At 42.4% G+C, this 22,771-nt stretch overlaps 1 protein-coding gene across 1 annotated transcript in view; it reads left to right on the top strand.

Moving 5' to 3' along the window:
• The first annotated feature begins 1,282 nt into the window (after positions 1-1,282).
• The window catches only part of PRKCH (protein kinase C eta), a 208,317-nt gene continuing 186,828 nt past the window's right edge, over positions 1,283-22,771 (top strand). The window contains exon 1 of the mRNA XM_019644458.1: positions 1,283-2,612. Coding sequence (XP_019500003.1) covers positions 2,250-2,612 — 363 coding nt within the window. The 5' untranslated portion in view covers positions 1,283-2,249. The remainder of the gene's footprint in view (positions 2,613-22,771) is intronic.

Raw genomic sequence — 22,771 nt, 5'->3', positions numbered from 1 at the left:
TCCAACCACATGGAGTCCTCCCTGTTCCCCAAACAGGTCAAACTGTCCCTTTTCTCAGGAACCTTGAATAAGGATCCTTCTGCCTGCCTCTTCAGATGCCCTTTCCTGACCACTCCCTCCAGCATCCATTGTCCCATCGCACCTTAGGCTTTTGTTTCACTGCCCCATCTACCTGTGTGACCTATTGTTTCTCTTCTCTGTGGGACTGTAAGCCCTAGGAGGACAGGCACCACAGCTGTCCTCCTCAACTCTCTGTCACCACTGCCCATCTGTGCCTGGTGCTGACAGGGCAAAGATGGTCTCTGTCCCTCATATCCAACCCCAGTGTAGCTGTGTAGCTAACTACCCATCATTTGGGGACTGTCTTCTTTTAGTGCCAAAGCCCAACAGCAGCAAATCCTTCAGTGGTTCTTAAAGCTACAGTCCCACACTTTGGAGGAGAGGTTGACAGAATTGACCCAAATGGTCTCTTTGACCTCTTCCCTTGGAGCAGAAGAGCCAGACAAGAGCTTCCTGGGTGTTTGGGAGCTTGTTTTACAAGCCCTGCCTAAAGCTAAGGTGTCATTATGGTGATGTGCTGCATCCCTGCCCTGTTCTCTTAAGGAAGTTTTGGTGTTTTAAGACAGGCCCTCCCCCACCAGCCCATTGTTTTTACTTGTTTTCATTCTATAGTGTGCCTCCATTCACAAGGGTGAAACTGTTGATAACCTACTCAGTTTGAGTGCTCTGAACAGGGCACTGGGGTTGCGGTTGGTTGGGGCTAGAAAGACCTATCTGCTCCCAAGGGAGCCTGAATAGCCAGACAGAATGTAATTAAGCAACTTAAGAATGGCCTAGGCTTTATGGGAGATAAATTGGTTGTGGCTGGCCCTCAGAGAGCAAGCTTTGCAATAGATAGAACGGAGTAGACTGAAATGTTCTCCTAGCGGACAAAAATTGCTGTGGCCAGGAGCGGGAAGGAGGGCTGCTCACTCAGATTCGCAAATATAGCAACAACTCGGGTGTTCCTTGAAGATGCGATTTCTTGGGCGCACATGCGTCAGGGACAGTGTGTGTGTGTGCGCGCGTGTTGTGTGTGTACGTCTTCTGCCTTTGCCACGCAGGGCTGGGTGGACCAGAAACCGCCCCGCAAAGGAATAGACTACATCTCTGCCATATCTGCCTTCAGAACCGACCTTTCCTGCTCTTTGTGCAACAGGACACACCTCTCGGAGGAAGGAGGCGGACAGGATTTCCATCATTACTACTGCTCTATTTAAAAAAAAAAAAACCCGTGTAATTACTCTCTGCAGGAAAGGCGCACAAACAGGATGGGCCCGAGTTGAACCCGGGATGAGCCATCCCCGTAAAGATTAGGAACAGGCACCTCCTCCGTCCGGCCGGGGCCTCTCTCAGATGGCCAGGCACTGTCGCCAGCCCACCGTTTAGGTTGGGAGGGAGGGCGCCAGCGACTCCTCGCAGCTTGGGCGCCCCTGTTCCTCCTCCTCCTCCTCGTCCAGCCCTCCCGGGGCCTGTCTCCCATGCCTCAGGTGTTCGCTCGAGCTAGGCCGAGAGCGCTTTCCTTTTTGGCCTGCACCTGGGATAGCGTCTAGCCCGCAGCGGACCGCCAGCCCCGCGCGCAGAGCAGAGCGAGCGGACAGCCCCGGGATCCCCCGCAGCGTGCACCGGCCACTGACCTACGGCGCCGGCGGCGGGCCTGTGCGCCACGCCCCCGGGGTTCGAAAGGCGCGGAAGCCCGTGCGGGGTTTCGGTGAAGTTGGAGCCTGGCGGCGCGAGGCTCCAGCCTGGGATGCGGCGGCAGCTGCTTCCTGGTTTGAAGCTCACCGAGTGGGGGAGAGCGTGAGCCTGCGGAGGCGGGGGCAGGAGGAGGCGGGAGCAAAGGACGCTTGAGGCTGGAGCTAACCGGACGGGTCGCTCCGGCTCTCCGGGGAGAGGAGCCTCCCGGCTCTGGGGAAGGGGCGAGTCCTGGGCAAGCCCCTGGGAAGCACGGCGCGCTCGAGACGGACGGTGGGGCTCCCCCGGCGCGCTGCGAGCTCAGCGCGGGGCTCCCCTCCTTTCCACCTCGCGAAGGAGGGAGGGAGGGAAGGAGGGGAGGGGAAGGTCCCGCGGAGAAGACAGAATGGCCCGGCGAGGGGGCATCGGGCGCTGCTTTTCCCAGGAGCTGCCGCGAGGGATGGCCTGAGCAGGGGCTCCAGACTCCCCCGCTGCGAGCCAGCGCGTCCCGCCGGGGACCGGGCAGCGGCGCCGGTATGTCGTCTAGCACCATGAAGTTCAATGGCTACTTGAGGGTCCGCATCGGCGAGGCTGTGGGGCTGCAGCCCACCCGTTGGTCCCTGCGCCACTCGCTTTTCAAGAAGGGCCACCAACTGCTGGATCCCTACCTGACCGTGAGCGTGGACCAGGTACGCGTGGGCCAGACCAGCACCAAGCAAAAGACCAACAAACCCACGTACAATGAGGAGTTCTGCGCCAATGTCACCGACGGCGGCCACCTAGAGCTGGCCGTCTTCCACGACACTCCCCTGGGCTACGACCACTTCGTGGCCAACTGCACCCTGCAATTCCACGAGTTGCTGCGCACCGCAGGCGCCTCGGACACCTTCGAGGGTTGGGTGAGTAGCTGTAACTCCTCCTGGTTGTGTCCACTTGACCCATCTCTCTCCCCTGCATTTGTCAAAACTCGCCATGGTCTCGCTTTCCCGTCGTCTTCCGGAGCTCCTTGGCGTTGGCAATTCCCTCTAGACTTCGGTCCTTGCCCGAGTGGCCACGCCACTGGTGACGCGACCGCGGTGGGTGTGTGAGGGCAGAGGTGTGTCGCCAGGAAGCCAGCCTGGATACGGTCCCCTTTTGGGATGGCAGCTTGTTGGGCTAACGGGAATTCAGGGCGGGGGCGATCACAGCCTCCCCCCCCCATCCACCCAGACTTTTGGTAAGGCTCCCCATGTCTTGGCACGCGGTTAACACGCAAGAAAGGCAAGGAAAGTATGATGTGAAAGTGACTTGGTTTGGGTAAAGTACAGTACTTCCAGCGTTTCTTAGGAGAAAGCCATACATTCTCGCAAGTATTATTCATAGTGTTTATGGATACGTGTTGGTTCAACGGCTCAGACATGCACACGTGTTTCGGCATGCAAATCCATTACATCCCAGAGACACATAACCTCCACTGGCGGGATTGGAGTACCTGGGTCTGCATGTTGGCAAAGTTTTATTGTTTAGCAGCTTTCCAAGGAGATGAGGTTTACATGTATTGATAGTTTGCAAGGAACATCACTAGTTCAGTCTCAGGTTGAGAAGTGTGAGACCTTGCAGTATGCGTTTCTGCTGCTATTGGTCTGAGAGCTCCTCAGTAGTTTGTGGAACCCCGCCACACCTCATGGCGTTTCTGTGTATTGACAGGTAGTTATCCGCAACTTCCCACTTGCCTCTGCTTTTCACCTATTTCCCGTGAGGCAACACTTCTGCTGTAAATAAATTAAAATTTCTAGAGCACTCTCTACAGTGCTAAAACGCTTTTGCTTCTTAATCCTCACGCTGTCTTTGTGGGGCAGGTGTTATCCTTCCCACTTTTACATGATGAAATGATAATTATAATGAAGCGGTCTGGTTTGGCAAAACGGAGTGAGCTGTTTGAAGACCCTCAGGAGTTGGATGGTAGAAGTTCTGGGGAATGTCAGTTTTGAACCAAGAATGTGAACCGGTATTGAAACCCTGTTTGAAATTAACAAGAGGTGGAATTAGATGGATAATAATGAAGACTCATTTAGATATTTATTTCATACTTTGAGGAATTAATAATTTTACTATAGATTCTGGGAAATTACAGATGGCTTGTGGACCTATCCCTTTCTTTTAAATAGAAGTGAAAAAAACACAGAACCCATAATGATTGTTTAACCATATCATCAAATTATATTGAGTTAATTTCCCTTTAGCCAGACTTAACTTTAATGGAATTTAGAAGCACACTGGAGAGGAACGGCCAAAATACAGTGAGAGATTGACATTTAATCCCGTGAATTTCTAGATAGGAAATAGAGGTGAGCCTAGGAATCCAAATGGAATTATTGAGTGGCTGATTGAAGTTAGGTTGGGTAAAGGTCTAGTCTAGAGGAACTAGGTTCTGAAGGATGGTGGTGCAGACTGGCCAATGTCCATCAGAGGCTAGGCTGCTCCTTCTTACTCCTAGTCTGCACATTTGAATCACCTGGGGAGCTTTTAAAACTCCCCACTTCTAAAGACTCTAGATCTCTGGCTGTGGGACCCCAGCATCACATCAGTATTTTTAGCCTTCTCAGGTGATTCAAATGTGCAGTCAAGGCTGAGAACCTGTGGCCTAAATGAAGACCAAGAGTTGAGAACTAGAAGCAGCACAAGTGCAGGAAGATTCAGGTTACCTGACAAGGTGCAGGTGTGCCAACCTGCTTATTGCCCTGCTGGATAAACAGAGATTTACAAGTAAATTAAATTTCTGTATCTGTAATCGCCTGAAGTAATTATACTTAGATATTTAATATAACCCACTGGTGGTATTTTGGAAAACATGAGTGGTAGGTAGGATAGGTCAGCTTTTAAATGACCTTGAAACCAGTGATTTGTCATGCGTTTATATTCAATTAGGAGGGCAGAGATTTGTTTTATTTTCTTTTTTTTAAGTTCTGGATATTTTGAACCAACCTTGAGGATAAACTAGAATGGGTAGAGTGTTTACTTTCTTTTTTTAGTTTTTAAGAAAAATAATCACAAGAAACTATTTGGCAATGAAATACTTGCATTTTAAAATGATCCTTTATAAATCTAAAGGTGCTTCTGAAGTTTAGAATTACTGAAATACTTATTCATCATTAGTATATTAAGTTAAAATGCGTAGTTTATTTTGACAGTTACAAATGTAATAATAGGATTTACTCTGCAATAAATTTGTATTGCAATTGGAATTACAAATTGCTGAACTTTAAAAAAAACCTAGCAACTTAGTTTTTGCTAGATCATGTGAGGAGACAAAAACAGAAGATATCTTTATCATTAGATTAAAACAAAAAGTTGTTATGCTTTCTGTCTCAATGTACTTTCTAAGTATCAAGAAGATAATCATTTACATTGATTTTACCAGTTTTGTCATTATTATCTTCTAAGCTTGATGAGAGAATGGGTTCAAATTATTTTATGCAGCATATTCTTAATTCCAAACAGTGCTTGACATGGATTAGACAATCATATTTTCTTTCTTGACTGTACACATTGTATTTAATCTACACAAAACCTAAGGAGATGGAAATATAGCTAAAGAAGTTCTTAAATGAAAATTCATAGTGTTAAACAGTTAAATTAGAAAAGATCTCAAAGACATAAGTTTCCACCTGAAACTTGAAAAGAAGAGCAAAGTGAACCCAAAGTAAGCAGAAAGAAGAAAATTGTAAAGATAGCAGAAGTCATTGAAGTAGAAAACAAACAATAGAAAAAAAAAAGCAATGAAACAAAAAGCTGGTTCTTTGGAAAAAAGTTTATAAACTTGATAAACCTCAAGCCAGAATGATCAAGAAAAAGAGAGAAGACACAATTACCCATATTAGAGATGAGAGAGAGAACATCACTATCGATCATATGAATATTAAAAAATTGTATTGTGAACAATTTTATGCCAGTGAAGTCCACAATTTAGATGAAATGAACAAATTCCACAAAAGATACAAACTACCAAAACTCACTCAAATAATTGAATAACTTTTTCTACTAAGGTAATTGAATTTGTAGTTATATACTTTCCACAATGAAAACTCAAGGTTCCAGATGGCTTTACTGGTGAATTCTGTCATACATTTAAAGGAGAAATGTTGCCAACTCTACACAAACTACTTTCAAAAAATAGAAGGAAACACATCTCAACTTATTCTGTGAGGCCAGTATCACCCTTGTACCAAAACCTGATTAAAACATTACAAAAAAAAAAAAAAGAAAGAAAGGAAGAAAGAAAACTACAGACCAATGTCTCTTGTGAACATAGGTATAAAATTCTTAAATCTTAGCAAATCAAATCCAACAATATAGCAAATGGATAATACATCATGACCAAATTGGGTTTATAACCAGGACTACAAGATTGACTTAACATTTAAAAAATCAGTTAGTGTAATTCTTTATATTAACACAATAAAAAGGAGAGTCATATGATCTTCTCAATAGATCATATATAAAGTGATCTATAAGAAATCAATAAATTGGACTTTATCAAAGTTAAAAACTATTGCTTTTCAAAAGACACTTAGAAAATGAAAACACAAGCCACAGACAGGGAGAAAATATTTGCAACATGTCAATCAGACAAAGGAGTTGTAACACGAATATATAAAAAGAACTCTTACAACTCCATAGTAATGAGAAAAATAACTCAGTTTCAAAATGGTCCAAAGATTTGGATAGGACCATCATGACAAATCGCACATTAAAAGATATTCGAAATCATTAGTTTATCAAGGAAATTCAATTTAAAACCAAAACTCAATGGGAAGCCTAAAATGAAAAGACGGAGTGGAGCAAGTGGAACTCTCATACACTACAGTGTGGGACATAAAATGATCCAGTCACGTTGAAAAACAGTTTGTCAGTCTCTTAAAATGTTACATATATGCCTACCATATGACCTAGCTACACTTACGTATTTACCAAGAGAAATGAAAGCATTTCTACAAAGACCTGGGTGCATGAGTGTTCTTAGCAGCTTTATTTGTAGTAACCCCCAAACTGAAAACAACTCAAATATCAGTAGACAGGTGAATGTTTAAATGAATTGCATATCCATACAATGCAATACTAAGTAATAAAAAGTGATGAACTATTAATACTTGCAACAATAATGATGAATCTCAAAATAATTATAGTGAGTAAAAAAAGCCAGGCAAAATGGAGCACACGCTGTATTTATGCAAAATTCCAGAAACTGAAAACGAGTTTGTAGTGATATGAAGCATATCAGTGGTTGCCTGGGAATGGGAGGGTGGAGGTGAGAGTGGGATGGATTACCAAGAAAGCATAAGGAAACTTCTAAGGGAGATGAATATATTTATTATTTTGATGATGGAAATCACTTCACAGTTATATACATATGTCCAATCTCATCACATCGTTCCCATTTAAGTATGTGCATGTTATGGTACGACAATTATACCTTAATAAAGCTGTAGAGTAGAAGCATAAAAAAACCAAAACAAATTCACTAGAGATAGTTTCTGATTTTTGGTCACAGTCTCATTTTCTAAATAATCAGTGTCCGTTTTTTCTGTTTTTTTTTTTCTAGAACTTGCTTGTTTTGCATAATGTCTTGGACTTCTAAAAACCAAAGGGTTATCTAATTTAAAAACTTATTACCATTTTTCACATGCTTGCCCTCGATTCGCTGGCTTTCCAAATAGGGGTCACATCTAATTCTTAGTGCAGGGCATGGGGATAACATGGGGACAAGGAGGAGCTGAGGCTGCGTCATGGAAAGACCTTGGCATCCCCTTAGGAAGGAAGGACCTGCTTGGCGGGATCTCAGCCTCTTTTCCTGGTTCAGCCCTCTCGGAGACATTCTGTTCCCTGCAGCACTGGAGGGCTGCTTTCTCTCAGCTTCTCAGCAAGGCACCTGTTTGGTAGTCATGCCAGGCGAAGCAGCCAGGTTACCACTGGTCAACCTCTGATTGTCTTTTCCCTTGATTCCTCGATCTAGGGGCATGAATTTATAGCGTCGCATTTCTCCCAGTTTCATTATCTAGTGGCTCATTTTCTTCTGTACTTTGTAATGCAGTTTTTTAATTCTCACAATTTTTTTTTTTTCTGAGTCAGTTGGGGAGGCATGTCTAACACGAACTCATTAACTTACTGTTTAGGGGAAAAACTTTTTTTCGGGAGGTTTGTAATGTACATAAATTGTATTAGATCTATTGTGTCTTCAGTTTCATTGTAGGAATTTTGCTGCAGTGGGGCTGGCTGCTTCTGATCATACAGGTTGTAGCTCAGATGTTTCCCCCTCAGAGAGCATTTTCCTGACCTTGTTATTACCTTGTCACCCTTCATTGCACTCATTCCTCTCTGAGATTATTTTGTTAATCTACCTGCTTATTGTACCTTCCTTCTTCAGGGTATAAATACTTTGGAAGTAGGGACCCCACCTTTCTTTTTTTTTTTTTTAATTTTGTTTTCTTTCTTCTTTTTTTTAAAAAAAAGATTTTATTGGGGAATTGGGAAAACGGAACAGCCATGTTGTTGTCCCTCAGTCTTAGTTGTGGAGGGTGCAGCTAGCTCAGCTTCAAGTCCAGTCGCCATCCGGTCTCCCCTCAGCAGCTCGCACCCTCTCAGCTCAAGGTGCCGTGTTCAATCTTAGTTGCGGGTGGGTGTAGCCACCATTTTATGTGGGAGTCCAACCCGAAACCTTGTTGTTGAGAGAGCACGCTCTAACCATTGAGACATCCGGCCCCCGGTAGGCAGCTCAGGGCAGCTCAGCTCGGGCGCAGCTCACTGACCCATGTGGGAATCAAACCAGCGACCCTGTTGCTCAGAGCTTGCGCTCTTAACCAACTGAGCCACTCGGTCGGCCCAGGACCCCACCGTTCTTATTCACTCTTTCACTCCAGTACCTTGAACTGGTTCCAGTATATAGTAGGCATTAAATATTTGTCAAAAGAATGATTTTTTTTTTAAACATGATTTTTGGGCAAGTAAAATGTAAGTACTTTGGAACCATCTTTCTTTAAATAGTTTATTCATCTTCCTAATATAAATAAATGAAAATAATTAAGAGGTGACCAGTTATTACAGCGCCCCTCTTCTAAGTCAATTAATGATATACTAATATGTGCTTGAAAGACTGGGCCAGGTTTTTATGCACTTTGAATATGGTAATGGACTGAAAACACTGTGTATCGAAAATTCCCTGCTTTTGTTTCATTTTCAAAGACAATGAGTTTTAGACCTGTTAATATGTTGTAACTTTGTTCATTAGTAATTCCTGAGCTAATTCTCTTAAATTTGGAGAAGAAGCAAGAAATAAGTATTGAAAGATTGTACTTCAGCCTGGGAGAGCTAATGAGGTTGGTGGGCAGAAAGTACATCGTTTTCTCTTATGCAGCTCTTAGTAGAGTTTTGTTATCTAGCAAGTGTTGAGAATGGTGACTAGTTGTGATAGTAAAAGTGCAAAACACTTTTATGAGACGGGCAGTGTTTACTTAGGATAAGAGAGATGCCTTGGGTTTCCTGTAGCCTCTTTTCTAGTTGATGAAACAATCGACTATTTCAGGACTCCTTTTGTGTTGACTGCTTAGCTCTACTTTATTAGAATATGAGAAAAATGAGGCCTGTGTGGAAACTCAGTGCCTGTCCACTCTTTTCTACATCATTGCCGTATCCAAAGTGATCTTTCTCAATTGCCAAGCTGATAGTCAGTCCTTTACTTAAAACCCTTCAATGGTTCCCCACTGCTACAGATAAAGCACAACTCCTTAAAATGGTACAGAATGTTCTTCATATCCTGGCCCTTGATTTTCTCTTGAGCCTTATCCCAACCCATACTCTGGGCTCCAGGCACCATGAGAATCTTTTGATTCCTCAAGGGTCCTCTTGCGGATTCCTACCTGTGCTTCAGGTCTCATTGTAGACATCACTTACCCAGAAAACTTTCCCAGACGTGTAAAGTCTGGGCTTGGTTCTCCTTTGTGTCCCCTCAGCCTCCTGAGATCTCGATGGCCCACACTCCCCGTCATCCTGAAAGAATGGACGTATGAATGGATAGGGCTCTCATGGAAGTGTGTGGTATTGGTCAGAGGGAGCTCAGGGTGTAATAGTATGGGTGATGGACTAAGAACCATCCCCTCAGCTCCTGGGGTAGCTACTCTAGCAGACTATCACATGTTTCTGTATGAAATGCCAAGACATAGGCCAGCATTCACCTGCCACTGAGCATGTTCTATGCACAGGCCACCCTGCTGTACCCTGGAGAGGCAAGTGGACAAGACAGACATGGTTCTTTCTTTCATAGATCTTGTAGTTCCAAGGGGGGGATAAATTGGGGGGAAAGAAACAATAACCAGAAAATTACAAAAGTAAGTACTAAGATGCTGATGAGCACCTGGTTTGAGGAAATGAGAGACATTTCCCTAGAGGAAAAACAGTTGTTAAAAAGTCACCAGCATAGATAGCCACAGGCCTGCTTTAGTTAAACGACTGTCAAAAATTATTCCTCAAAAAAAGGAAAGTAACTTTTGACTTGATAATGCTTTTCCAGAGAGACATCACACATGCTCTTTTGAAAGGTAAATGTTCCCGACCCATAGAAATGTTTACATCTTTGGAAAGCTTGGGAGGGGGCTCAGTTGCCATGTCTGCAAACTGATGGCCTGAAAGAACATTTGATTCCCAAAGGCAGGAAACAGTAACACCCTATTGGAACCATCAAATACCCTCAGTTTTGTATAGACCATAAAGGAATCATAGATGTTGAAGCAGGAGGGTCATCTAGTTCAGAACAACAAAAAGCCTGATAGTTCTTAGGCCCATGGACAGCCTGCAGGTGTATTCATTTGCAGAGGTGACTTTTTTTTTTTTAAAGATTTTTATTGGGGAATTGGGGGGAGGGGAACAAAGTTGCTGTCGTTTTGTTCTTCAGTCTAGTTGTGGAGGATGCAGAGGTGATTTTTAACGTTGAGTCTGAAGGTATTTAGTTCTTAGGAGGTGCTTCAGTTTGCCACAGACCTCACCACTCCTTATTACCAACCAGTCATCTTGACTCATTACCTACTTGATCTTGGGAGGTTTTTGACACCTACTATATAGCTCAAGCCTTTGTTTTCAGGATGTGGGAACCAAAGCCTTAGCTCACATGATGTGTGACAGACAGATACACTCACATTTACTACCTACACATATATGTAGATAACTTACTTAGATTTATTTAGATATGTATAATTTACTAATTTATAAATACATGAAATTAGATGTATATTTATTGAGATATTAATTTACGTGTATATATGCATCCTAAAATTTTAGAGGAAGTTGGTTTATTAGTAAATATATGGGGAGTTAACTTAAACTGCAAATTAGCATTAACTACTAACTTAAAAAAAAATCTCTCTTTGTATTTCATTGTACAACTTCCAGTGATATGTAAGTTCTGTGCTAGAACGGGAGTAAGGAGAGCTGTGTTCAAGCGTGGCTTTGCCACCTATCAGCTGTGACCCTGGGCAAGCCTCTATGGATGAGGGTCTCAGTTCCCTGGTTTATACTCATGTAACAAGGGGGTTGCATTAGAATGCCTCTAAGGATCTCCCATCTCTACAGCCTCTGCCTCTGTATGTTAGGTAATTCCATCATTTCTTCTCTTTTGGAATAACTGGTTTGGCTTAAGTAGTCAAAACGAATTATATCTTATCAAAGTTGGTAACTCCTAAGAAGTAAGTTGGTCCAGATCTAAATTGCTCTCCCTTAGAGAGGAGTTAGCTCATGTCTAAATGGCTTTTAGCATTGATAGAGATGTTGATGTTATTTCCTTGGCTTAGAATCAGACTTAAGGAATTACAGCGGGTCCTCATTTGAAGCCATGCAGTTATATTTCTTGATTTACACAAATGGGCTCCTTGTTCTATGGGATGGCTGTAAGTTATGTCTCTTTTACCTCGAGTCAGAGAGATGTTGAAAAATCCCACTGTTTGAGCTTTTGCTAGAAGCCATTCTCACTAGCACGGTAATTAATACTTTGTAGTCACGAAGTGTCTGTAGCTAGCAGTTTATATATCCAACCTCGGTGATGACAAATACTATAAATCAGTTGTAGGACAGACACTTTAATTAGGTGGAGGAATAAGCCCAAGGATATTGGCTATCTAGTGGTTAAGTGCTATGCGGAAGAATTTTATGAGATGGGAAATTTTTGTTGAGAATCATGGTATTGCTTAGAGAGATTTATAAAGATTATTATGTTAGTGTATTTCTGTGGCACCAGTAAGTTATAGCAGTGATTGTCAAAGCACACATGACTTTTCAGTAGAAAGACCACTTAATAGAAGACTCCCTAGCCATGTTTTTATTATGTGCTGCCTTCTAGAAAGTCCCCTTGATTTCATATAAGTTTTATCCGTGTACAACTTTGACCTTACAGGGAGAAAAAGATGTTTAGTTTGTGCTTATAGTAAACAAACAAACAAACAAACAAACAAATAAATAAATAAGTAAAATTAAGAAATTTGCCAGAGGATGGAACCATGGCCACCATGATCCCCTCATAATTACTTTAATAAAGTAAGTCATATGGGGCCAGTGTGAGCATGTTCTAGACCCAGACCCTGTTCTCCAAGTTCTTAAACCAAAACCACAAAGCTGCATTTTCATTTATAAGTCATATTTATCCCTGTACTTGCACAGCACTGTTTTTACATCCTTCTCATAGCATTTAAATATGATGACATGCCTCTCTCCACACACTGGGCTTTGCTGTTCTTATCTGTGATGTCAGAGGGCTGGGCAGCCTAAGTCCTGTGGCCCCTTCCAGTATGTGGTTCTAGTGATGGTTCCATTGGATAATGAAAATTATACTCTCTTCTGAAATATCTCCTAGAGACTGTTCTACTGATGCTCAGATTTGTTCTAGGCTCTGAAATTATTTTTGGAAGAGAACACAAAAGTTGTAAATATAGAGGGTGCCAAAAATATATATACACATTTCAAGAAAGGAAAAAACTGTGTTAAAATTATGCGGATGGTAACCACTTTGAGCACCGCCTGTAATTGCAGAAGTCAAGTGTAACTTGTATTCATCTTTTGTTATCGGTATATATTATTACAATTTTAATACAGTTTTTCTTAAAATGTTTATACATGTTTTTGGCATCCTCTGTATGTTAGCACAATTTCCTAAATAGAGTGCATTTATTAATTTGTGAGCTGTGGACTTCTTAAGTGCTTTATTATATATTACTGTTATTCCCTCATAGAATAGAAGATTTGAGAACAGATTCTTAGTAGAAGCAGTGCTTCTGAAAATGTTTTTGAGCCCTGGACCTTTTAGTGATGATGAAAGCTATGGACTCTATTTCTAGAAAAAATGTACATATTGACAATGTCAACAGGTCAGTGGTCCCTGAAGCCTGACTGTGAACATGACCTCAGATTAAGAAACCCCCATTGAAAGGTGTCAAAATAAGGCTTTTATTAATTTCTAATTCCTAGGGCGTGGTTCTAATATTTCCCCCTGTATTTGGAGACCTTTTCACTTCAACTAATTATAGGAGACAACTCATAGACAAGAGGAGCTATACATTTTCAAAAAACGATGTGCTTAAAAACTGTATTCTCACTTACTTCTGGCTCCTGGTGAAATATACCTGATAATGACCCATTTTAGGACCTATTTGGTTGTGTTATTTAGGTATTTTCAAAAGCCTCTATTTTTGAAGGGTTTTTTTTGAGGTTTGCAGTAGATGAAAAATTAAAAAAAAAATAAACCACCAAAAAACTGGGACAGTTTGAGTGACCTTGGCTTAGTATCTTTTGTTAATATAAATTTTTCCCCTGTAAAAAGAGATAGGCTTTATCTGTATTACTGAAAACATCTACTGTCTCTTTGAGCTGCACTGGGCTTATGGTGAACCACTGTGTCAGTCTAAGACAAAATGATGCCATCAGTGATGCTTGTCTGGTCCTCTGGTCTCCTATGGCTTGGGTCCCTCTGACCCAACAAGATTTTCGGGTCTCTTGAGTTCCAGCTCATTTACCAACGCCTTGGGAAACCACCTGATGATAGTAGAAGTTGAGCTGAATGGAGGTCATCCAGAATGCAGCCCCGGAGGTAGGTAGAAGCTGGAATCTGTTTGTTCCCCTGTGGACTTCCGTGCAAGATTCTTTCCCGATGCCACCTCAGTGTGTGGTGGAGGCAGCAGGGAAGTCGTTCAGTTATTTGTAGATCTTCATTGAACACCTGCTGTGTGTCCACCTCCATTCTGGGTGCTACAGATAGGGTAGAGAACGTAACACCCAGAATCTTGGCTCTCACAGAGCTTCCACCCTAGAATGGAGAGGCAGGTAATAAGCAAGCAAACAGATGATTACGAAAATACCAAGTGGTGGTTAGGTGCTAAGTGGAGAATTAAAACTGGGTGATGTGATAGAGTGTGAGAGGTGACTGTTTTACCTAGAGTGGACAATGAAGGACTCACGGAGAGGGTGACATTTTAGCTGTGACCCGAGTGACAAGAAGCCACCAACCATGTGAATATTAGAGAAAGAGCATCCCTGGCAGAGCTAAGGCAAAGGCCCGATGGTGGGAGCAACCTTGACATGTGGAGGAACAAACAGAAGTATTGATTGGCAAGAGGGTAGACTTGGAGTTAGCAAGTTCAATGCATTATCCCACCTCTGATACAATGAGTTAGTCCCTAAATCTGACTATTTTCTCCTTTGGAAAATGATGCTTATGTTAGCTACCTTATAGTATTGGTATGAAGTTTAGATTGAACACATTAAATATGCCTAGTACAAAATAGGCCCTCAAAAAATGGTAGCTTTGGTTACTTTGAATCTTTCAAGGAAATTAATACTTTGACAAGGGCCTTCTCAAAATAATCATATTGGCCAAAGAAAGACATTCAGATATTTGCATCTTAAACAACGGGGGTGGTGATGTAAAATTTTCCTGGGGATAGGGTAGGGTATAATCATGTTGGTGCCCTTCAAATGGCATAGAAGCCTCTGTTTCCTCTCTTATCTCCTTTAGCACCATATTTTCTAAAGAGAGAATGGGGGAAAGGAAACAAAGACTCTGAAGTTTATTCCAAATTTTTGAATTTTCAAATGATATATTTTCTATAGATTCATAAGTATTAATGGAAAGTGTTAGTACTTATAGGGATAGGATAATTACACTACAGTGATATAATTGATAGGGCCCCAAAGTGTTTTTGGTGTTTTTTTTACAAAACTATAAATTTATAGATGAGAATTAATAAACATGGCACCAATAATCATAAAGAAACTGAAACCTCAAAAATGATGAATAACTAGAGACTGTTGATTCTTGCTTACTAATGAAAGCTCATTTACTTTATGGACTATAATTTTGTGAATTAACTCTGGATAATTTTGTCTATTTTGAACAATTTCGGAAAATGCTTATTTTGGCATCTCCAGGATATTTCTGACCTCCCTTTCAATATCCATTTGGTCTGTGTTTTATGTCAAAAGACACATTAGCATTTGCCTAAGCCACATAAATTAGGATGCAGAATCTACAATTACAGAGTCAGAGTACACAAATACAGGCTTTGAGGAATATTTATTGGACAACCTCCATAATTACCTGTGCATCATAATGTGATGGTTGGTCGTCAGCCAGATTGGGGTTCAACTATTAGTTCTGCCTCTTATTAGCAGAGGTCGTTTAATTTTGCAAGCCCCAGCTTTCTCATCATAATGTAGTCCCTGCCTCACGGGGTTATGTGAGACTACAGAGAGAAATTATGTAAACCATCTAGCACAATGTGTGACATATACCACTGCAGAAAAATTACCATCAGTGTTACTAACACCGCTACTACTCGATCCCGGTGCTTAAATAGGAAGGCATGGGCCAAGCCTTTCCTGAAATTAACTCTGAAAACAGTAAGACATTGATTTACATATAATTTTAGAGTTTTTTGAATTTTAGGAAATTTTAGAAGGGATTTTTGAGTTCACCCTTCTTACTGTATTTACTTTTTATTTAAGATTCTGGAATGTAAATCAATAGGATGGTTACTGGTGGAAGAGGAGATGGTTTCCTTATCCTGGAATCATAGGGATTTGGGGTAAATTCTACACATATGTCCACTCTGAAAGATCTTGCTAGGAATATGTGGAAACAAAGCTGGAATTACCATAGCTACAGTGTTGGCCAAAGTTCTTTTATGGAAAACCTTGAAGTTGATTCTGTTGGTTTGCTCATATGCTATTGGACAGATAGAAGGTTCTGAGTTAGTGTGAATAACCAACCAGAAAGAAGTAAAGTTACAATCCAATATGTAGTTGCAAAGGACTTCAAAGAAATCCTTTATCGTTTAGTTGCAAAAGCTGAAGTGAGCACTTTTGTTGACACAGTTAAGGAAAATGATGGTAAATAGCCTCTTTCAATGGCATTAAAAGATGTTTCCTTGATTTAAATTTGAATATCTAATCATTGAATGTGAATTATTGTCATGCTTTCAAGGAGAAAAACTACAGTTTTAAAAGTGCATCATTTGAACTTGCAGATTTATGGATAAAATTAAGAGTACCAACAATTTTGATTTGGTTTGCAGGAAAATAAGAAGTTTCCCCCCCTACTTTGATTTCCCTTGAAGGTGATTATGTCTAATTTTATCTGTTGACTGTACTTGTTTTGGGTCCTAGATCTTTCACGGTTGTTAAGTTAGGGGTTTTATGAAGTGTACATATTTAATTTTTCAGAACACAGGTTTCGTTTGCTCCATGGTAAGGCCCAACAGTATTTGCACTGCTGGTTAGCCCAGCCTTGGTTTTGGTTGTTCAGAAGCCTTGCTTGCTCTTTGGCTATACAGAGAATATATCTTCTTTGAGTCTTCCTGCTAGGCCTCCTGGCCTTCTTGTCATGCACATCCTGTACCTGGGTTGTGGTTGTATTGATCTGCTGGGGCACTGTGGTTGCAAATATCTGGGGGTGAATAAGAATGTGTTCCTGGGTACCTGCCCTCACTTCAGTCAGACCCGTTACTTTCAGCCCAGTGGTACCACTGTCTGTGTGAGCACCAGGGACCCTCAGCCTCCCCCAGCCCCTGGCAGGGTGCCCTGCATGTGGTAGGGATTCAGGAAACATTTGTAGAATGAAGAAATTCCTCATTGTTCTCATGTCTTGAGCCTGATTCAGGAGTCAAACACTGCCATCTGCTTTTGCTAAAAGATTTTCTCTTTAAAAAATGTATATCTTCTATTCAGTAGGGGGAGAAATAAGCTCTACTCTTTTGCCACCAGCCCTCAGTGTGAGTCTCCTAGTAACTAATAAAAAGGCAAGAAAAAAAAATTATATTTCAGATATAGACATTAATACTGTGTGTGTGTGTGTGTGTGTGTTTAAGAGCAGACTCAGAAATAGTTTAGAGAGAATGAATACACAAGTGATTTTTATTCCCTTGACTATTTAAATAAGTGTGAATGGTGTGTGAAAGGACTAGCTGAATCCCAGGGTCCCCAAATAAAATGTTAACTTTTGTTTAGGTGATAAGAGGTGGTTTTCAAAATTGGAAAAACTGAGAGACTTAAACCATCTTCTGGCATAGGGAGGTCAGGAATATATTGATAGACAGCCTGCCCTTGGTGAAAACAGGGTACCACCTAGGGGAATAAACTCAGTCATGGCTTAACTGTGACCTGGAAGTGATAGTTGTCATTTAAGCTTATTTTTCTTTTCTTTTTTTTAAAGATTTTTTTTTTATTGGGGAATTGGGGGAAGGGGAACAGACAAGTTGCTGTCCTTTTGTTTTTTAGTCTAGTTGTGGAGGACGTTGCTTCACTGGCCCAAGTTGGCACCATCATTGCGCTCTTCCTGGGCGAGGCAGATCAGTCGCTGGCTTCTGGACGGCCACTCACTGCAGCTGCTGGCCGCTCACGCTGGCTGCTGGCTACACACGGTAGCCCATGGCAACCCACTGCCACAGGGGCTGCAGCCTACGCAGTCGCTGGCGACTCACAGCTGCCCAGCTCCAGGTTGAGCTGTTGTTCAGCATCTTAGCTGTGGAGGGCAGTGTCACTGGCCCTCATAGGTGGGATCCGAACCAGGGCCCTCTGGCGTCCCAAGCCAGCTCTTAACCAGCGTGCCACTCGGTCGGCCCTAAGCTTATTTTTCTTAAAATATTCTGTTCTGGCAAAAAACTAAGTGATTACTGAAGTTGCTTCCTTAGGACTCCAGTGTGCATTTTTCTCTCTGAACTAAATTTTCTAATCTCATTGTCAACTCCTATTGTAATTTGGTCCCATTAAACTTGTGTATGTAGAATTTTGTTTAAAAACAGGAAAAATAATGGTTCTGAAAAATTGTTTCTGTCAAGACATTAAACCATTAAACAAGTCTTTCCATTAATATTTCCATTAATATTTCGAAGTCAAATTACCTAGTGACAGTTCTGTTTCAGTGATGCTTACTTACGTTAAAGGAAGAAACCAACTGAGAGAATTGGAAGAAAAAATAATGAAGTCTCACCACTCTCCTCTTCCCCTCCTCCTTTACTCTTGTCAGGACCCTAGCTTCCTTACTTGTGTTCTGCCTGGGCCATGATTTAGAACAACTCAGGTTAGAGTCAGAGTTATAATTAGGGAGAACTTGTTTGTTTCCTAGCCCTCAAATTATTCTCTGTAGGCAAGATCACTAGTCTCCAAGAACACGAAAGCTAACAGGGGTGAACTTCCTGCTCCCACCTGTGGCACTTCCTGTTCAGGCCCAGCCCTCTTCTTGGGTCCCCTCTGTGTCCTCTCTAGGTCAGGTGCTCCCTTTCTCATACCTTCATACTCTCCCTTCCTCTTGACACCTTCTCTTTAGAAACAGACCCAGATGTCCTTAACCCTCTGCGTCCCCGACTCCACAGAACAAACCACCCAGCCCTTTCTTGGCCTTGCTTTTGAGATGAGGCTTAGTGCCTCCCCTTTCCTTCTCCCCAAGAGCTGTCTGCTTCTGTCCCCCCCACCCCCCGCTCTTTCTTTCTTCTTCCCAATGCAAGCTGGCTTCTGCCTCAATCACTGTGTCAGTACCACTCTTGCAAAACCCAGGAACGATCATGTAATCATGTCACTTACTTGTCTTGTGGGCTGCTACGTTCTCCTTGAGACGGTTCGCTCCCCTGCTTGTCTGTTTCTCTAGCACCTTCTGGGATCATTTTTGTTTGTTTGTTTGCTTCTGTTTGTGCTTCTTTCATCATCCTTCAATCTCCTTAAATATTGGTATTTCCTGGGCTTTTGTCCTTAGATTGTTGTCTTTCTCAGTCCAGATAGCTCATCTGCTTTCATAGTCTCAACTACATTGTGTATATGCCAAGACTTCCAAAGTTCTGTCTCCCATCTTTGTTCCCGCGCCTGATTCCTGCTTCTGGACTGAGGCAGGAGCAATGCAAAGGGCTTCATACTCCATCTCCTTTAGTCCTCACAACAGCCCCTGAGGGATGAGCGGGTACCACAGTACTTGAATTTCCTTCGTGAGGAAACTTTGGCTTTGGGATGTCCAAGAACATATCCAAAGTCTCGTGTCTAATATGCTTGTGGACAGTCCGACTTGGACATCCTTCAGACATCTCCAGGTCAACATTGTCCACCATTAGATACGCCATCTTTACCCCAGCTGCCCCTTCTGCCTGTTTTCCCAGTCAGAACTGGTCTCACCATCATTGAGTCACCTAGGCATCACTGGGGGATTTTCTCTCTCTCCTTGCACCTCTTTCCACATTTAAGTCAATTGCCAAGTCTTGCTGAATTGGCTTGGTAAATTCTTGAGTCAGTTTTTCTTTTCCATCAGCACCACAGTTGTTCAGGCCCTTATCATACAGATGGGTTATCACAGTAGCCTTGGAACTGGCCTTACTCTCTCCATCCATCCTCTACAGAGCCACCTGGATGAGCTGTCTAAAACTCATCCTTAACCTTTCTCCTGCTAGAAATCTCTTAAAGGCTTCCCATCACCTATTTAGAAGTCAGGCTCCTTGGGAGGATTCCCAGTAGTCTGGTCCTTGCCTACCTCCCCTATTTCATCTCCCACCTCTCCTTGTATCTTAGTTCATGATCTAGGTACCAATGAGCAAATCAGGTCTTCTTGCTTCTTCTCCTGCCTAATTGACTTCATTTTCAGTATATATGGGAGGAGGAGAGCAGGTATTCCTTTGTAATTTGTACTTGTAAAAGTACTTGTAAATTTGTAAAAGGACTTGTTATTAACATTAGAAAAGATAGGAGGGGTGCAGGAAGTTATATAGCAAGAATATGTCACTCTCTGTGTAACTGCAAATAGGCCTGAGCACACACATGCACATACCCACACACACGCCCATGTGTCAGCTCACGGCATTTACTGAGCACCTGCTGGCACCAGAAACCATGTTAGGTGCCAGGGGTGCAAACCTCAAGGAGCTCACCCTGTAGTGGGGGAGATGGAACAGGCCCACTGTTTCACTCTAGGGTAATTGAGTTCAGAATAGAAATGTGCTCAGGATGGTAGGGGATTGTGAGCCTGGGGAATTCGGGGAGGACTTTCTGGAGGAGGTGATATTCAAGCTCAGGTTTTAGGGAAAGTCAGTATTAATCATGTTTAAAGTGGCACAAATGCCTTTCCCTGTTCCCCCCTGAGGATTCATATTTTTTCCATGGAATTTTACCCATGTGAGTCATTATACACAGGATGAACAACCCTTAAGTGCCTTTTAAAAGCAAACTGCACCTGGTTCACACCATTGGCAGGAACTTGCTTCACGAGGGAGGGAGATTGTCTTGGTCTCTGTTTATTTCCAGTAAGTGGCTAGGTGCTGAATAAATGGTTAGCTTGGATGCCTTGAAGTAAGAGGTGAGAAAAGGCTCTTCTCTTTACCCCAGAGGTGATGAAAGTCAGTATGGTATTCGGGGCTTATGTGGGGCTGGTCCTGTGAGGTCCCAAGCCTGGTGGCCTGCCTGTGTGGTGTAACTGGGCTATCTCATGGGAGGGGCAGAGTGTAGCATAGATGCTCAGCTCTGTTCTGAACACAAGTGCCAGACTCATTTGCAGTTGAAAGGCGTGCCCTTTTAAAGCTAACCTAGTAATTAAATTCAAGCAGAAGGATGGTGAAGGTGGAGCTAACTCATTTATTAGCATATAATATGATCAACCTATCTCACATAAATGTAGAATAGTGTGGTCTGTCCTTTCCTAACTGCAGAAAAACCTTGGAGAGATGCCCTTGATGATAAGTTTGTCAATGAGCAGCTGCTCGAAGATCTCAAAATACCAGAATATGTCAGAATCCGTAGGCTTTAACCTTTAATAAATCATCTCCATAGATATGAAGTTAATGATTAGCTTGGTTTGGCATCTGAGTGATCAGCCCCAGACCCTTGTTCCGTAGGGCTGCAGTGGTGTGAAGTCATTTTTTTTTTTCCTGAGGCCCATTTCTACCAGAAGAATCACACCGTAAGTGTTTCCACAGGAACTGCCCTTCGCCTGTCATTGTTGTGGCTATAGGGCAGAACCCACAGGGCGGAGGTGTTTTAGCCCTCGTTGAACATACAACGGATCTTTCCATCTCTCACTGCAAATTTTCCAGTATGTTCTGGTCCACTGTGGAGCCTTAAAACCAGGCTTACTGATTACCACATGAGAACTGATAATTAGATGTCTGAAATGACCTGTTGAAGACAAGCTTCCAGAAAGGCCATTTAATGTTTGTCTCTACCAGCTAATATTACACACTGCCATCCGTGTAGGAGTTGCTCGTAAGATATGAGAACTGTGTAGCATCCCTGTGAAGACAGCCAGGGAAGTTTACCTCCGGCTAAGGCAAGTTTATCCCTCTGAGGTTCTCCAAGGATGAACAGATACTGTTCCAAAGGAAAAACGTGTTTCACTGATTTTTCTCACACAGAGTTCTTTCCTTTACTTTTTTCTGAGTGTTTGCAGGGTGCCCAGTCAACTGTTAGGAGGACTTCATGTTACCACTTGGGTGGCATTTACCACTTCATGTTACCACTTGGGTGGAATAGTTGCAAAAGTGTTCTAGTTATTTGGATTGATTACTCAGAGGAATGGCGTGGAGGCTAGTGTACTGTCTGGAGAAAGATTTAATGTAACTCCAAGTAAGAAATGAATGAATCTCAATTGATAACCCAAGTGAGAGATCTTCCAAAAGAATGGCCCTTTAGAGAAATAGCGACCAGCTCATTGAAAAATAAGACACTAAATTGGATGGAGAAGACTTATGTGTTCAGACCAGTTGATTTCCCTTGTTAAACTATGAAAGCTGTAGAATCGATCAGGAATAGAGGGCCTTAAGTTTTATTGGTGAGACTTTCACTTATTTTGGAGCTGTGATAAAACATGACTAGACCACGCAGGGCAGAATGACAGATTTCTTGAGACTTTTCTATCTTAAACATAGAATGTGTCTTTAATGTGCAGGAGTTAAGACCTGGCCTCTTTCTTTGTAATCAGTCAATATTTTGAGTAATAGTCATTGTGTAACAACATATGACACCCTGTGAAAGTATAAAAACTGGTGGTAAAAATATATATGAGTGTGAAAACGTTTAAAACGAGTTTTGTCCATAACTGTGTTAGGCTGAGATGGGTGGAATTATATTTGGCACCAGGAAGCTGATCTGGATTACTTAGAACAGGGGCTTTCCATGTCCCCGTGTGTGTGGAAGCACAGCCTGACTGCTTGGCTTTCTCCTGAGTCCAGGATCCTGACAGTCGGTGCTTACGTGTGAGCCTTCTACCCCTAGAACCTTGTCACCTTCATGCTGCACTGGGACTGCATTTTGTAATGGTGGCTTTTTTCGACAGTGACTTCCTACTTCTAGTACTCTCCTCTCATCATCCTGAGATGATGGAACACTGTGAAGCTTGTCATTTGAACAACACGGCTTGTTTTTTGGGCTTGGGAAAGAAGAGGTGTAGCCTTAGTTCAGGCTGTTGATGAATGGGGTGATCTCTGGAAGTTCCCCCAGCTCTGAGAATTCTGATGTCATCCACATTCACTGTCAGGATTGCAGCTTCATGACACTAGATCTGTGAAAAGAAAGAGAAATCCGTGTG

The sequence above is a fragment of the Hipposideros armiger genome, unplaced genomic scaffold, assembly GCF_001890085.2.
Source record: "Hipposideros armiger isolate ML-2016 unplaced genomic scaffold, ASM189008v1 scaffold_5, whole genome shotgun sequence".
Taxonomy (NCBI): Eukaryota; Metazoa; Chordata; class Mammalia; order Chiroptera; family Hipposideridae; genus Hipposideros; species Hipposideros armiger.
Note: the sequence above shows the minus strand (reverse complement) of the source record. Positions and strands in the feature narration are given on the sequence as shown.